Source organism: Anastrepha obliqua, chromosome 3 (assembly GCF_027943255.1).
Source record: "Anastrepha obliqua isolate idAnaObli1 chromosome 3, idAnaObli1_1.0, whole genome shotgun sequence".
In the NCBI taxonomy this organism is placed as follows: domain Eukaryota; kingdom Metazoa; phylum Arthropoda; class Insecta; order Diptera; family Tephritidae; genus Anastrepha; species Anastrepha obliqua.
The window spans coordinates 53,965,484-53,982,794 of NC_072894.1; the positions used below are offsets into that span (position 1 = coordinate 53,965,484).

Genomic DNA, 17,311 nt, shown 5'->3' on the forward strand with positions numbered 1-17,311 from the left:
GGAGTTTTAGTTCTTTCTTCATGACATTTTTCTAGCTGTTCTAATTAAAATTTCAAGTTTATAATTTTGTAAAATATACATTTTTTAATAATTATTTAAATAATTCACTCAGTTTTATTTAGCTTTACTTTTTTTTAACATCTGGTGGCATTGCCCGCGATTGCCGGTGTTGTTGGTGTTCTTCTGCTTTCGGCAGTCAAATCTCTCTCTCTCGCTACTGCAGAGTTGCCTAGCTTTGGATATAAAAACGCACTAAATGCCCATTTAAAGAAAATAAAACACGAAATTTTTATTGTGTTACTAAAAATATGCGTGACAAATTGTCTGTAGAATGTGCGTTTTTTTTAAATAAATGTGTTATGCTTATGTACAATTTAATTAATTGGTTTCTTTTGTTAAGCGAGATTCTTTTGTTAAGGGAACGAGTTATTTGCTATATTTGAGGTTATGTAACTAGATCAGGTATTCTTTTCATAAAAATGTTAGTATGGTTTCTTAAGTATTTTCTGGTATTTTGTTGCTTATTTTTACTATGAATACACCTCTTGATGCTCTATGTCTCACTAAGGATTGATGACCGGAAGAAACGATTACACCTCTATGGTTTCAATTCGCATTCAATAAATTCAAAGGCTTTTTAAAATGTGTAAAAAGGTTTTCAATCTTAAGAAGAGTTGAGAGAGGGGCATTTAATATTTTTGCATAGCCTTAAATGGAGCCAAAAATTAAATTTGCACTTTCAAATTATCAAATTTTATAAGAGTAAAAAATTTTCATTAGCACTAAAATCTTCTCAGAGTGGCCTTTTTAAAACTTCTTTTGTATAATAATACAGTTTTTTTTTCAACCTAAAGTCTCGGTAGCCTTAAATTAAAAACAAAAAGAAACAAACACGAAAGTTCAAAATTTTCGCATTTTCGGTATAAAAAAGCACTAAACTTATTGCGAAGAGCAAATGGTTGGCAATACTGCACAACTCTGCAAACGTGACGTCACGTACGCTCTGATGGGCGCAATCTTCTTTCTATCATTCTTGGGTTACAGGTGCTTTTTGTCTCTTTATTTGCATGAAAATTCATTTGATATAATATTAGGGTGGATAGGTTTTATTGAGGGTGAGGTTTGCTAACTGGTAGCATTAGAGTTTTGAGGCAGGAAAGTGGAGGAAGTTAAGAAATTTAAATTATTTTTGAATGTGTATGTGCATATATTTCATAGAAAATAATTTTTTATTAATAACCATAATATTACAATACCCGTTGCTATGCCTTGTTGAATAAAATCAAAACAACCAATCAGAAAAATATCAAGCAAAATTGTTTTTATTAATTTTTTATCTCAAACCGTTTTTGAACTTTGCATTTGAACAGCTTATGCGGATTATGAAGTCTAGAGTGTGCTATAAATAGTGGGAAATAGGGAAAACTAAGAGTTTTTAGATTAAATTTAAGCAAATATTATTTATTTATTATTATTTATTATTATTAAAGTCAAAACATACAACCGTAGGTTATTTTTACAATGATTGACCTTAAGAATAGTTTACATAAAAAGATTAACAGTAAAATCAAAATTAAAATTAAAATTACAGATAGTAGTAAAGATAAAGTATTAAAAGGAAAGTATGGTAAAAATAGTAGTAGTAGCTCTTGCGAAATGAGGTCAATAAAGTCAAAGAAAGAAAACTACAAAATAAATTAAAAAAGCTGTAGGTTGTAAGTAGGTTGTAAGCCAGGGCCCCACGAAAAGAGATTCGCCGTTCACACAGGTAATTAATAATCTATTAGCTATCTTTTGCATATGATGATACCTATTCTTTTATTTCAGGGTTTTCCACTTTTCTATATTTCAGGTTTCTATTTTACAGGTTTCTTTTTTATTTTTTCTTCTCTTTCAGCTAGCATCCGAGCCTAGATTTTTAAAGCACTACAATTTTTTCTTAATCATGATGGATTGAGAGTAGTGTTTTAAAAATCAGGTAAATCGCAATGACTTAATCGATGTCAATATCGAAGTCGTGTGAGAAATTGTTGTAGTATGAGAACAATTTCGTAATTCGTGCTTTAACAATTTTATATATATTTTTTTTTCATTTCAGGAAATGTAAATACCTATTATTTATAGCATTGTAATATATATACATATACATATACATATAAGATTACTTAAATTTCTGTGAATAAAAATAAAAAATTAAAATTAAAAAAACTAGTATTTCATTTTCTTAAGGATAATAATATTTATTTGGTAAGAGGAACTTAAAGAAACGTATACCAATAATATAATTCGACAGGATTTCATTACAATATCAATATATTCGTTCAGCTCAATAAAATAAATATCTGCATATGAAAAATCATTCCTATGGACGTGCAAAAGCAAACACGCATATACATAAATACATGTATACAAACTTCCATAGACATACATACATATGAGGCTGCGAGCACTTGCGACAGAAAAAATATTACGATTTGCTATTGTTGTCGAGAATTTAGAACACATATTTACATAAATATATTGATGCATACATATGTACGGAGCCGCGGCCACTCGATTGACAAAAATTCAAGATTTACCAAATATTGGCAAATAATTCAACGCGAAATATTCCAATATTGACTATTTTCGAATTGGCGAGAAAATTGGCATATGGGCATATGAGCATATGAGCTCGAACTTAGTGTTATAGAATATTTTGGATTTTTCAGCGTCGTTGCGACTAAAAAAATCTGACCGCTGCGACTGCGCCTATGAATGTATTTTGTTCTTGCAGTCGCTCGGCTTATAATTTTAGCTTTGGAAACATACGCGTGCAGAGGCATAAAGCCAGTGCTTTGTGTGTGCTGTTGTATGTACATACATATGTATGTATATACTAATAAGCATAGTTTTGCTGGGAGTCGAGAATATATGTATATGTATGTACGGACATACATACAATAGGGCATCAATATGCCAATACGTGAGGTAGGTCATGGTTGATTTAGTACATTGAACTTTTGCTTAATTGTTTCTTACATGTGTATGCATACATGTACATACATATGTTTGTAGTAAGAAACAGTTTAAACAGATTTTGTTACTAATCCAAATATACATACGTACGGTAACATACGAATATGCTTTTTTATCCTATAAAATATGTAAATATGGAGGATATCTTGGGTTTGTTAAAATTATTCTTTTATTTATTTTGAATATCAAAACTTGTATACAAACCATGCTTGTATACCTCCTGCAATAGGATGTGGATGAAAAATTACAGAACGGAAATAAAAACGTAATGCCTCAAATGCCTTGCAAAATGCTGTCGGTCAATTTTATTTCAAACAAATGTATGTATAACAATGCCCAATTTCTTTTTGTCCAAAAATAACAAATATATATGTATATGCAAATACATACGTTTCTTTGAAGTTTTCTTTTATTTATTTTAAATTTCAAAGTTTTATACTATCTATAAAATGCATACATATATTATTCCAAGTAATAAATCTAAATTGAAAAAAATTTCGTTTGCAAAGGAACAAATGAATGCATATCCAAATGTAAATATGATACACTAGCAAACCCGGACCCACACTAAAATAGAATAGATATGGTTTAGAACAGAAAATATATGATTTTCATATTATTTATTTCTTTATTCTTTATTCAAGCGCTTTGGCATAAACAATATTTTTTGTTTTTCTATTTGTTTTTGAGTAAATATAAAATATAAATTGAAAATCAGGAAAAAAGAAGATTGTTTTTAAATGTCAAATCAACGCATATGAATAAACAATCGTCTTTTTTCCTGATCCATTGGAGCTTTTTTAACCATTATCCATTTATATTTTTCAAAAAAAAAAAACGAAAAAAAATTTTTTTTCACGAACACATAATTTCATTCGGATTTCACATTAAATTCTCAAATTTCGTAAGAAATTATTCACTGTTCCAAAATCCACTCCAAAAAAATTCACAAACAATTTTTACATGTTGCACTTACGTTTTTTCCTTATGGCATCCAAATCAGAAAGAAATATAGACCCATTGTAACTCACACTGTCAATTTGACAGTTCAGTTCCGCCCCAAGCGTTAAAAAAGTAAGCGACATTATGGATGGTTCAAAAGAACGCTGTACCCGTTGCCAGTGCTCCGAATTACAACCAAACTTTACGAAACCCATTTTCAATACTTACTTAACAATGTGCGTAAGTTTGGTTTAATTCGGTGCAAAGATACGGCGGGTCCACGTTTTGGCATATATTTCGAGACCCTAGTCGTCAATAGGTATGAAAATTACCCCGTATTAAAGTACTTATCAACAGCTTTCATTTGATACCCATATTGTACATACACAACCAAAGGTTACCCGGGTCCACGTTTTGACCTATATCTCGAGACCCCAGTCACGGAGCGGCATGAAAAATACTCTGTACTAAAGCATTCCCCAACAGCTTCAATTTGATATCCATATTGTACAAACACATTCTAGGCTCCACGTTTTGGTCTCTATCTCGAGACCCTAGTCACGGAGTGGCATGAAAAATACTCTGAACTAAAGCATTCACCAACAGCTTCCATTTGATACCCATATTGTACATACACATCCGAAGGTTACCCGGGTCCACGTTTTGACCTATATCTCGAGACCCTATCTACCAATAGGTATCCAAACTATACGGAAACCATCTTCAATACCTCCTTAACAATGTGTGTAAGTTTGGTTTAATTCGGTTCAAAGACACGGCGGGTCCACGTTTTGGCATATATTTCGAGACCCTAGTCATCAATAGGTATGAAAATTACCCCGTATTAAAGCACTTATCAACAGCTTTCATTTGATATCCATATTGTACAAACACATTCTAGGGTCCACGTTTTGGTCTCTATCTCGAGACCCTTGCCACGGAGCGGCATGAAAAATACTCTGGACTAAAGCATTCACCAACAGCTTCCATTTGATACCCATATTGTACATACACATCCGAAGGTTACCCGGGTCCACGTTTTGACCTATATCTCGAGCCCTATTTCCAAAATAAAATATAATCCATGTTACTCCTGGATGATGTAGCTTTCGAATGGTGAAAGAATTTTTAAAATCGGTCCAGTAGTTTTTGAGCCTATTCATTACAACCAAACAAACAAAGTTTTCCTCTTTATAATATTAGTGTAGATAACCCGTGCCGTCTTGCGATTTAAATTTGTCCATACAAATTTGCATGAGTACTGTGCTGCAGAGAAAGTTAAATATAGAGAAGTCTCACGAGCTACGAATGGTGTGAATTGTCAAAAATGAAGTCTAACCGCGGCCGGGGTTTAACAGAGCTGATTGCAGTGAATTCTCTCTTCCTATATTGGCTCTGCACACAGAGAACGTTCTCTGTATATCATAACGTTCTCTGCTTTTGCTTCTGTAGAAAATCAAATTGATGATTAGCCGACGGCATTTTGCAAAGAATTTGCTTGTTCATTTCTACATATGTTCCCTTGATGAATGAAAATTTATTCAACTAAATGATTATTGATGAATAATTTGAATATTTATTATATGCGCCAACATTTCAAATCAAAGTAACTTTAATATTTTGATTTAATTTAAAAAAATGCACTATAAAACGACCTCTCACATCTTGGTATGTGCATTTTAGTAAATTGAAAACTATACAAATTTGATGAAAATTTTTACATACAAGTGCTTTGGTATTTTGACATATGTATGTAAATATATGTATATCAATATATACATACATATGTATATGTATTATGTTAGCTATGCTTGTGCAAAAGTTCAATTGGATCTTCAATTCTTATAGTGTTACATATCTATACTAATATTATAAAGAGGAAAACTTTGTTTGTTTGTTTGTTACGAATAGGCTCAAAAACTACTGGACCGATTTTAAAAATTCTTTCACCATTCGAAAGCTACATTATCCACGAGTAACATGGATTATATTTTATTTTGGAAATAGGGCTCGAGATATAGGTCAAAACGTGGACCCGGGTAACCTTCGGACGTGTATGTACAATATGGATATCAAATGAAAGCTGTTGGTGAATGCTTTAGTACAGAGTATTTTTCATGCCGCTCCGTGACTGGGGTCTCGAGATATAGGTCAAAACGTGGACCCGGGTAACCTTCGGATGTGTATGTACAATATGGGTATCAAATTGAAGCTGTTGGTGAATGCTTTAGTACAGAGTATTTTTCATGCCGCTCCGTGACTGGGGTCTCGAGATATAGGTCAAAACGTGGACCCTAGAATGTGTATGTACAATAAGGGTATCAAATTGAAGCTGTTGGTGAATGCCTTAGTACAGACTATTTTTCATGCCGCTCCGTGAATAGGGTCTCGAGATAGAAACCAAAACGTGGACGCTAGAATGTGTATGTACAATAAGGGTATCAAATTGAAGCTGTTGGTGAATGCCTTAGTACAGAGTATTTTTCATGCCGCTCCGTGACTGGGGTCTCGAGATATAGGTCAAAACGTGGACCCGGGTAACCTTTGGTTGTGTATGTACAATATGGGTATCAAATGAAAGCTGTTGATAAGTGGTTTAATACGGGGTAATTTTCATACCTATTGATGACTAGGGTCTCGAAATATATGCCAAAACGTGCACCCGCCGTGTCTTTGCACCGAATTAAACCAAACTTATGCACATTGTTAAGTAAGTATTGAAAATGGGTTTCGTAAAGTTTGGTTGTAATTCGGAGCAGTGGCAACGGGTACGGCGATCTTTTGAACCAGCTATAATGTCGCTTACTTTTTTAACGCTTGGGGCGGAACTGAACTGTCAAATTGACAGTGTGAGTTACAATGTGTCAATATTTCTTTCTGATTTGGATGCCATAAGGAAAAAACGTAAGTGCAACATGTAAAAATTGTTTGTGAATTTTTGACGTGATAACGTCTTATAATTCGATTTAACAGGCTGCACGCACGAGAAAATGTGTCGTTACCTTGCTCATATTAGTGCTACCTTGCTCATATGTAGTTACCTTGCTCATATTAGTGTTACCTTGCTCATATTAGTGTTACCTTGCTCATATTAGTGTTACCTTGCTCATATTAGTGTTACCTTGCTCTTTAGTATTACCTTGCTCTTTAGTATTACCTTGCTCATTAGTGTTACCTTGTTCTTTAGTGTTACCTTGCTCATTAGTGTTACCTTGCTCATATTAGTGTTACCTTGCTCATATTAGTGTTACCTTGCTCATATTAGTGTTACCTTGCTCATATTAGTGTTACCTTGCTCATATTAGTGTTACCTTGCTCATATTAGTGTTACCTTGCTCTTTAGTATTACCTTGCTCTTTAGTATTACCTTGCTCATTAGTGTTACCTTGCTCTTTAGTGTTACCTTCCTCATTAGTGTTACCTTGCTCATATTAGTGTTACCTTGCTCATATTAGTGTTACCTCGCTCATATTAGTGTTACCTTGCTCATATTAGTGTTACCTTGCTCATATTAGTGTTACCTTGCTCATATTAGTGTTACCTTGCTCATATTAGTGTTACCTTGCTCTTTAGTATTACCTTGCTCTTTAGTATTACCTTGCTCATATTAGTATTACCTTGCTCATATTAGTGTTACCTTGCTCATATTAGTGTTACCTTGCTCTTTAGTATTACCTTGCTCTTTAGTATTACCTTGCTCATATTAGTGTTACCTTGCTCATATTAGTGTTACCTTGCTCATATTAGTGTTACCTTGCTCATATTAGTGTTACCTTGCTCATATTAGTGTTACCTTGCTCATATTAGTGTTACCTTGCTCATATTAGTGTTACCTTGCTCTTTAGTATTACCTTGCTCTTTAGTATTACCTTGCTCATTAGTGTTACCTTGCTCTTTAGTGTTACCTTGCTCATTAGTGTTACCTTGCTCATATTAGTGTTACCTTGCTCATATGTAGTTACCTTGTTCATTGCATTGAATGAACTGCAAGCGAAAGCGCGGAAGGAACGACAAAGCAAACAAAGCAAACGAACGGCAACGTTCGACATCTTGCTCTCCCCTACTTAAGTGAGCGTATATATGTATGTATATGCGCATATGTACATATATAAATTCACGTATTTGTATTTGCATATGCCTTCTTATTGATTATTATTAATTTGATTTACTTGAAGAATTTAAAATAAAACCAAGTTTGTTAATAATACCTGTTGTTTTAATGTTATTATTATTAATTTTTTTATTATATATGAAGGAAAAAATGTATGGTAATATTTACCATATCTATACTAATATTATAAAGAGGAAAACTTTGTTTGTTTGGTTGTAATGAATAGGCTCAAAAACTACTGGACCGATTTTAAAAATTCTTTCACCATTCGAAAGCTACATCACGAGTAACAAGGATTATATTTTATTTTGGAAATAGGGCTCGAGATATAGGTCAAAACGTGGACCCGGGTAACCTTCGAATGTGTATGTACAAATGAAAGCTGTTGATAAGTGCTTTAATACGGGGTAATTTTCATACCTATTGATGACTAGGGTCTGGAAATATATGCCAAAACGTGGACCCACCGTGACTTTGAACCGAATTAAACCAAACTTACACACATTGTTAAGTAGGTATTGAAGATGATTTCCGTATAGTTTGAATACCTATTGGTAGATAGGGTCTCAAGATATAGGTCAAAACGTGGACCTGGGTAACCTTCGGACGTGTATGTACAATATGGGTATCAAATGGAAGCTGTTGGTGAATGCTTTAGTTCAGAGTATTTTCATCCGCTCCGTGACTAGGGTCTCGAGATAGAGACCAAAACGTGGACCCTAGAATGTGTTTGTACAATATGGATATCAAATGAAAGCTGTTGATAAGTGCTTTAATACGGGGTAATTTTCATACCTATTGATGACTAGGGTCTCGAAATATATGCCAAAACGTGGACCCACCGTGACTTTGAACCGAATTAAACCAAACTTACACACATTGTTAAGTAGGTATTGAAGATGACTTCCGTATAGTTTGAATACCTATTGGTAGATAGGGTCTCAAGATATAGGTCAAAACGTGGACCCGGGTAACCTTTGGTTGTGTATGTACAATATGGGTATCAAATGAAAGCTGTTGATAAGTGCTTTAATACGGGGTAATTTGTTATGTTATGTTGTGTTATGTTATGTAATGTAATGTTATGTTATGTTATGTTATGTTATGTTATGTTATGTTATGTTATGTTATGTTATGTTATGTTATGTTATGTTATGTTATGTTATGTTATGTTATGTTATGTTATGTTATGTTATGTTATGTTATGTTATGTTATGTAATGTTATGTTATGTTATGTTATGTTATGTTATGTTATGTTATGTTATGTTATGTTATATTATGTTATGTTATGTTATGTTATGTTATGTTATGTTATGTTATGTTATGTTATGTTGTGTTATGTTATGTTATGTTATGTTATGTTATGTTATGTTACGTTATGTTATGTTATGTTATGTTATGTTATGTTATGTTATGTTATGTTATGTTATGTTATGTTATGTTATGTTATGTTATGTTATGTTATGTTATGTTATGTTATGTTATGTTATGTTATGTTATGTTATGTTATGTTATGTTATGTTATGTTATGTTATGTTATGTTATGTTATGTTATGTTATGTTATGTTATGTTATGTTATGTTATGTTATGTTATGTTATGTTATGTTATGTTATGTTATGTTATGTTATGTTATGTTATGTTATGTTATGTTATGTTATGTTATGTTATGTTATGTTATGTTATGTTATGTTATGTTATGTTATGTTATGTTATGTTATGTTATGTTATGTTATGTTATGTTATGTTATGTTATGTTATGTTATGTTATGTTATGTTATGTTATGTTATGTTATGTTATGTTATGTTATGTTATGTTATGTTATGTTATGTTATGTTATGTTATGTTATGTTATGTTATGTTATGTTATGTTATGTTGTGTTATGTTGTGTTATGTTATGTTATGCTATGTTAAAGTATATTATATTATGTTATGTTAATGTTAACTCATTCTCTATATCCATACAAAATATCTATCAAACAAATAAAATTAAAATTTTCTTTTGAAAAATGCAACCATTCAATCAGTATTTTCTTATGACGTTATCACGTTAAACTATCGTCAGTAAACCGACTTTACAGACAACCTCTTTTTTTTGGAGTGGATTTTGGAACAGTGAATAATTTCTTACGAAATTTGAGAATTTAATGTGAAATCCGAATGAAATTATGTGTTCGTGGAAAAACAATTTTTTTCGTTTTTTTTTTTTGAAAAATATAAATGGATAATGGTTAAAAAAGCTCCAATGCTTAATAAAACATATAAATTGAAACGAAAAATTCATGTATGATCAGGAAGAAAGACGATTGTTTATTCATATGCGTTGATTTGAAGTTTAAAAACAATCTTCTTTTTTCCTGATTTTCAATTTATATTTTATATTTACTCAAAAACAAATAGAAAAACAAAAAATATTGTTTATTCCAAAGCGCTTGAATAAAGAAATAAATAATATGAAAATCATATATTTTCTGTTCTAAGCCATATCTATTCTATTTTAGTGTGCCCAGCGAAGGGGGCCGGGTTTGCTAGTCGTCTATAAGTCGAGCTAAAATTTTTTTCTAGACAATATAGGCTTATTATGACACTTTTAAGAAGGTATGCGTAAAAACATATTGAACTTGAAATTTACGGTTTGTGCGCTAAACTGCATTTTGTTTACTCTGGCAGTAGCTTGCCTCCCAGCTTAGATAATCGACTATGACTAAAGTTCAGATAATGGTTGGGTTGGGCTAAGAAAACTTTACTGAAAATATGCACGTTCTTGTATACCCTCGTCAAAAAATTGAACTTAAATAAACTTCCGTCGCAGCCCGTTTATCCAATGATTACTGTAATTGATCGCATGTATTTATTTACCAACCAACAAAGATGTGCTTTTTAATTTTTAAATAACCTTATATATTTAAACATATATTTAAGAAATGAAGTTGCCTCTACCCGAAATATTTTGACAGATTGTTTCCTAATGTTGACCGCTAATTTGTTCCCAGATGCTGTGTGAGATCTATTGAGATATTTTACCAATCGCCGGCCAGGTTTTGGCCGTTTGTTAGACAAGACGTTACTTTATGCCTAAGGACTATTTGTGACTTGCAATTTATGTACGAGCGTAAATATCGTGAACCATCGATATGTTTTAATAATCGACTAATATATCTCGAGCTCTCCCATCACTATGGCTACCTTGGCTGGCTTCGAAATAGCGTAACCTGTAAGCCCAGTTTTCCGAATGGCTCTTGAAAGGCTTGCTCGATTCTCTGAATCATGAACGAATTGTTCACCGGTACTTTATGGCACTTTACAAAAAAGTCTAACGACATCGCAGATCCGACTGATGATACTAACGGGGGATTTTTTAGCTATTATCTTTCTAAACAGTTGGTTTAAACAGCTGACGCACGTTTCGTGTTTTGTTTCACTGTCAAACATCTTCAGTTTGGTCTATAATTTAACCATGAAGCGACTTACAAGCGAGCAACGCTTGCAAATCATTGAATTTTATTATAAAAATGCGTGTTCTGTTAAGAAAGTTTATCGCGCGCTTCTTCCAATTTATGGTCAGTTTAATCGACCCACTGAAGCGGCTATTCGAGCTATTGTGACTAGATTTAGAACCAAATTTACATTATTGGACATCAAACCAACAAAAAGGTTACGTAGAGTGCGAACTGAAGAAAATATCGCAGCTGTATCGCTGTAGTGAGATGGGACTACCAACGCAAATTAAAAAACAAAATAGTGCAATGCCGAAACTGTCAAATGTATGGGCATGGCCAACGTGGATGTTATGTGAGACCGAATTGCGGAAATTGTGCTGGCAAGCACAAAACTTCTAACTGCTCCAATACGAATATAGTGCGATGCGCAAACTGCAACGAGAGTCATATAGCAAGCGATGTTTGTTACGTGTCTCAATCGAAAAATGTATATACAAATCAAAGAGAAATATAATCGCCCCCGTGCACCCGCTCACACTTTGCGCTATAAAAGTGGTATTGAAACAAATTTTGAGTTTTCGCACTCACAATTCCCACCTATCTCTTCAAATTGGCCGATCCCTACAATGGATACAACAACAAAGCCAAAAGTATGGTACTTTCCTAACGATGTTCCAGCAGAAGCAGCAACTTCTTTACAGAAAATGAAATAACAGAGCTTACTTTTGAGCTAATATCAAAACTAAAAGAATGTAAAACAAAACATGAGCAATTTAATGTAATAGCAAAATTAGCGATTAAGTTTGTGTATTCTAATAGTAAATGATTGGCACAACAAAACTAAAGGTAATATTTTGGAACTGCCGTAGTATCCGAAATAAATTTATGGAGCTTTTCGATTATCTTGTTAAAAATGATATTGACATTTGCTTACTCTCTGAAACGTGGCTGAAACACACGGACAAACTCTGTAACCCAACATATGTTTGTATACGCAAAGACAGAGAAGCAAATGCAGGTGGTGGTGTCGCCGTATTAATTAAGAAATGTATTAGTTATAAAGGGGTTTTCAATAAGGGCGGGTAGATGTTGAAATGGAATAAAATGGCGTTTGCTGTGTGGCACATAGCGCCGTCCTGCTGGAACCACATGTCGTCTAGGTCCATATGGTTCAATATGGGTCATAAGAAATTGGTTATCATCGTTGTGTAGCGCTCGCTGTTGACGGTGATCGCCTCACCAACGTCGTTTTCAAAAAAGTACGGACCAATGCCGCCGCCGGCCCAAAATCCACACCAAACGGCAACTTTTTGAGGATGCATTATCACCTGGTGAACCTCGTGTGGATTGGTGTCGTCCCATATACGGCAATTTTGTTTATTAACACAGCCATTCATCCAAAAATGCGCCTCGTCTCTAAAGATGATTTTTCGCCCAAAACTGGGGTTCTCTTCCAAACGAATCGAAGCCCAGTCAGCGAACAAACGGCGTTGTCATATGGTTATCAACTTTGAGCTCCTGGGTTAGTTGGATCTTGTACGGGTGTGTGCCCAAGTCCCGACGCAAAATTCGCCAAGTTGAAGTCTGCGAAAGGCCAAGTTCTTGTGCAAGGCGAGGAATAGACTGCCTCGGGTTCTGCTGTACACTTTCACGGACCGCTGCAATGTTCTCGGCTGATCTTGCGTTCCTCGAACGTACAGGTGTTGGCTGATTGTTTACTGACCCGGTCGTCTCAAATTTGGCCACCAAACGTTGAAGAGTCGACTTTGAAGGGCTACCACGTTAATGAACACTCATTTTGATAATAAAGTTTTATCATTTGAATGTGCTGTTCAATCGTGTAACTTGCCATGATGATTTGGCATAAACAACTGAATAATAAACAAAAGATTTGACAGATGTCACCAAAACAAAATGGCTGCCACAGGGCGCCAAAATCGACCCGCGCCAATTAAAAAACCCTTTACTATGATACCGCCTATAAGTACGGAGGTTATAGAAAACATTGGAATTGAAATTATGTCTTCAGACAATAAAAGAATTAAGGTTTTTAGTTCTTATTTTCCGGGTGGCGCAAATAGTTTAGAACTTAAGAACAAATATAAAAAAAAGATTTGAGGAAACTTTTTAATATTAGTGGAAATTTCCTTTTTTGCGGCGACTTTAATAGTAAGCATCGAAATTGGGGAAGTGTAAGAGCGAATAGCTGGGGAAATATACTAAATGAGTTTACCACATTCTTTCCAATAACAAAATCGCATTCAAACCAGCCATCGTATATACCGTCATCAAATACATTTTCCTCCTCAAACTTAGACTTAGTACGAGTACTTTCAAATATACCCATGCATTTGACCCAACCAATAGTTTTGAATGAATTCACTTCAGACCATTTACCTGTGAAATTTTTACTAAATTTATATTTTTCTCACTGTGAAAATCTTAAAGTGGATTACAGTAAAACAAATTGGAGTGTTTATCGACGATCTATAAAAAATACACTGTATAGCTTGCCAAAAAATGTCGATGATATTGTCTTGACTGAAGATGTTGACAAAAATATAGAAGTTTTCTATGAAAGTATAAATACTGCAGTCAGAAGCGCTGTTCCGCTTAAAGTTCCAAAAACTACCTTTTTAAAACTTCCATATTTCATCATCAGTCTAATAAGGGTAAGAAATTACCATCGTCGACAGTGGGGTCGATATAGGCAAAAGTCTGACTACGACCTATTAGCATACTATTCTGCAAAAATTCGAAGTGAGATTTTCATATATAGAAATGAAACATGGAAAAAGAAACTTAGCTCGATCGAAAAAAGAAGCCCGCCTTTTTGGAATATTTGCAAATTATAACGAAAAAAGCATTGCAAGACGATGATAAAGTCGTTTTCCTCGACGATGAAAAGACAAATCTTCTTGCTTATGAATTCCTCGATTATCATAAAGCATCTGTTCACCTAGGTACGTCACAGATAGAAAATTTGGTAGCCCAATCAATCGATAAAATTCATTCGCAGTTTTTAGACACCCCTGAGTCCGAATACGTAACAGATGAATATGTTCGAGATCTTATATACGAGACACCATTACGGAAATCAGCCGGGCACGATGATATCAAAAATATTATGATTATGATTCACTGCCTTGTGAAGCAGTGTTGTATTTCACCTACATTATAAATTCTTGTATTAAATTGCAATATTTTCCTAAAGCCTGGAAAACAGCAAAAATTGTACCTATATGGAAGCCAGGTAAACCTAACAATATTGCTGAGAGTTAGCCTCTTTTAGCCTCTTAAGTTCCCTAAGCAAAATTTTTGAAAAAGTCATAAAACACAAATTATTTCAATTTATTAACGCAAACCAATTAATACCAAATGAGCAATTCGCATTTAGGCAGTTTCACAGTACTACGCATCAGATAAGACGCATAGCAAACTATGTGAAAATTAGTTTTGAAAACAGGAAGTCTGCTGGTCTGATATTACTGGACATTGAAAAGGCCTTTGACTCTATTTGGCATGATGGACTGATTCATAAATTAAACAGCTTTAACTTTCCGCCGTATCTCGTAAAGCTTATTAAAAGTTTTTTGACAAATCGTTATTACAGTGTATGTTTGAACAATGAATACTCCGATTTAATTGAATTACCCGCTGGCAGGGCCGTGGAGAGAGTATTCGGGCCCCGGGGGAAACTTGAGATGCGGGCCCCTTCAATTTTTTTTTATTTATCAAAATGCGTATTATGCTATAGTGATATAACATTTAAACATTGAAAAACTCATTGATAAAATTTTTGATAGAATTAATTATGAAATATTGATTAAAATGAATTTTAGAAAACTCTTCAGCAGATGAATTTTAGAAAACTCTACCAGGATGTAACGTTATTTCACACAGCAAACTTTTCTTGAAAGGGGTTACGTATTAGTTGCCGAAACATAAAAAAATAAAATAAAAGTGCGAAATTGACTGGGGAAACGAATTTAAAAAATTATTTATATAATAATAAACCCAGTGAAAAATCAAAAATTTCTAGTCTATAAAAAGTATTATTGCTACCTCTAAATTTAATTCTTTATCAACGTAAGGAGAAATTGCTTTAAAGAATAACTACGTTTCAAAATTGGTCTTCATTTAAAATACAACTATCTAAATTTAATCTAATCATCACTATAATTATTAATTACCTTATAAACCAGTAGCATAAAATGTTCCAATTTAATAAGAGCTCAAAAATATACACTTTTGTATCACCATATTATATTTATTCTTCGTAATCGTGATCATAACATTCGATATGGTGACACCAAAAAAAGTCTGTGACGGAACTCTGGTAGAAGTATTATTTACTATATTTTTTCAAGCAGGAAATCTCTTGGAATTACCCTCGAGTCCGGGCCCCTCTGAAAACTCCGGGCCCTGAACAGACTTCACACTGGAATCGCGAAGAAAGCGACAAGCAATCTTCAATTTATCACGTTTATCGTTGGACATAGACTCCGAAATGACTGCACAGGAAATCGCTAATCTAAAGGCACAAATCGCTGCTCTGACCACAGGACTCACTAAAACTCAACATAGATTGAGTTCCATCGCAACATCTAACATCACAATCACCAATCAATACCAGGACTGTACACAACATATCACCAATGAGTCACAAATTAACCTAGAAATTTTCAAAACGTTACCCATATTCCCAGGCGATAAGAACCAATATCGGTCATGGAGAAAACGTGCCTGGACACGCATGGAAAATATAAAAAATTACTCTACTACACCCACTTACTACCCGGCACTCTCTATTATGCATTCGAAAATTCAAGGAGAGGCAGCCGACATTTTAATTAACCACGACACCAAATTCCATTTTTATGATATAATAGACCATCTCGATTACACTCCAGAGACTACTGGATGTGTTGCTCGAAGAAATGAAGAGAATAAGGCAGGAAAAAAGAACCTTGGCAGAGTTCCATTGCGAAGTCAGTAAGGCACTTAATCTTGCACTCACTAAAGTTGAGATGGATAGCTCAGGAAATCCATCACCTATGAAAGAATATGCGAACAAGGAAGCTGTAAGGACATTCATTCTTGGTCTGAATAGCAAATATACCAGCGGCACCCTATATAGCCACAATCCAAATGACTTAGAAACCGCTTACGCTATCGCAAGTACAATATACCACGATAACGTGAACTCACAGTTCGACATTCCGCAATATAATCAGCACAGACAATATAATAGTACATTGCAGTATCAAAACCAAGGCAGAAAATATTACGAGATACCACAAAGGTACAGACCCAAAGTACAGGTGCAATACAATCACACTGCACCCAGGCAACAGCACGAACCAATGAACGTAGCTCCATCACAACAGTACACGAGATCCGCAAATAGGAATCATTCTGCTCCACAACAAAACAGCTATGACCGCCAAATGCAAGGATTAGCTCCAAATAATCCATTTCGAGGAGATCCTCAAAAAAGAGACCGAAATCCTTCATCTCGTAACTACAACACACAACAGAAGGTACAACGTGTGAACCAAATACGCGAGGAAAAACTTTAATCGCTTGCACCAGAATACGAAAATGATGAATATGAAACAGGCAGTGTTTTTTTAAGGCGTATAAACGATTTGGCGTGTCTGCAACGCCACTGCAGGGATACAGGTAAACTAATTAACATCATGATCGACACTGGAGCAACCAACAATTGCATAAGTACAAAATGCAACATCGGTGAGTCTATTTCCATTAAACCTGTAAAAGTGAAAACCCTTCAC

The 17,311-nt window shown here is 34.1% G+C and overlaps 1 protein-coding gene across 1 annotated transcript; it reads left to right on the forward strand.

Annotated features, from left to right (window-relative positions):
- Positions 1-16,453: 16,453 nt before the first annotated feature.
- Positions 16,454-17,095, forward strand: LOC129240645 (uncharacterized). The gene has a single exon (XM_054876571.1). The coding sequence runs from the start codon at positions 16,454-16,456 to the stop codon at positions 17,093-17,095; it is 642 nt and encodes a 213-aa protein (XP_054732546.1).
- Positions 17,096-17,311: the final 216 nt, after the last annotated feature.

Coding starts and splice junctions, on each gene's coding strand:
- LOC129240645 (XM_054876571.1), top strand. CDS start 16,454: ATGAAGAGAATAAGGCAGGAAAAAAGAACCTTGGCAGAGTTCCATTGC.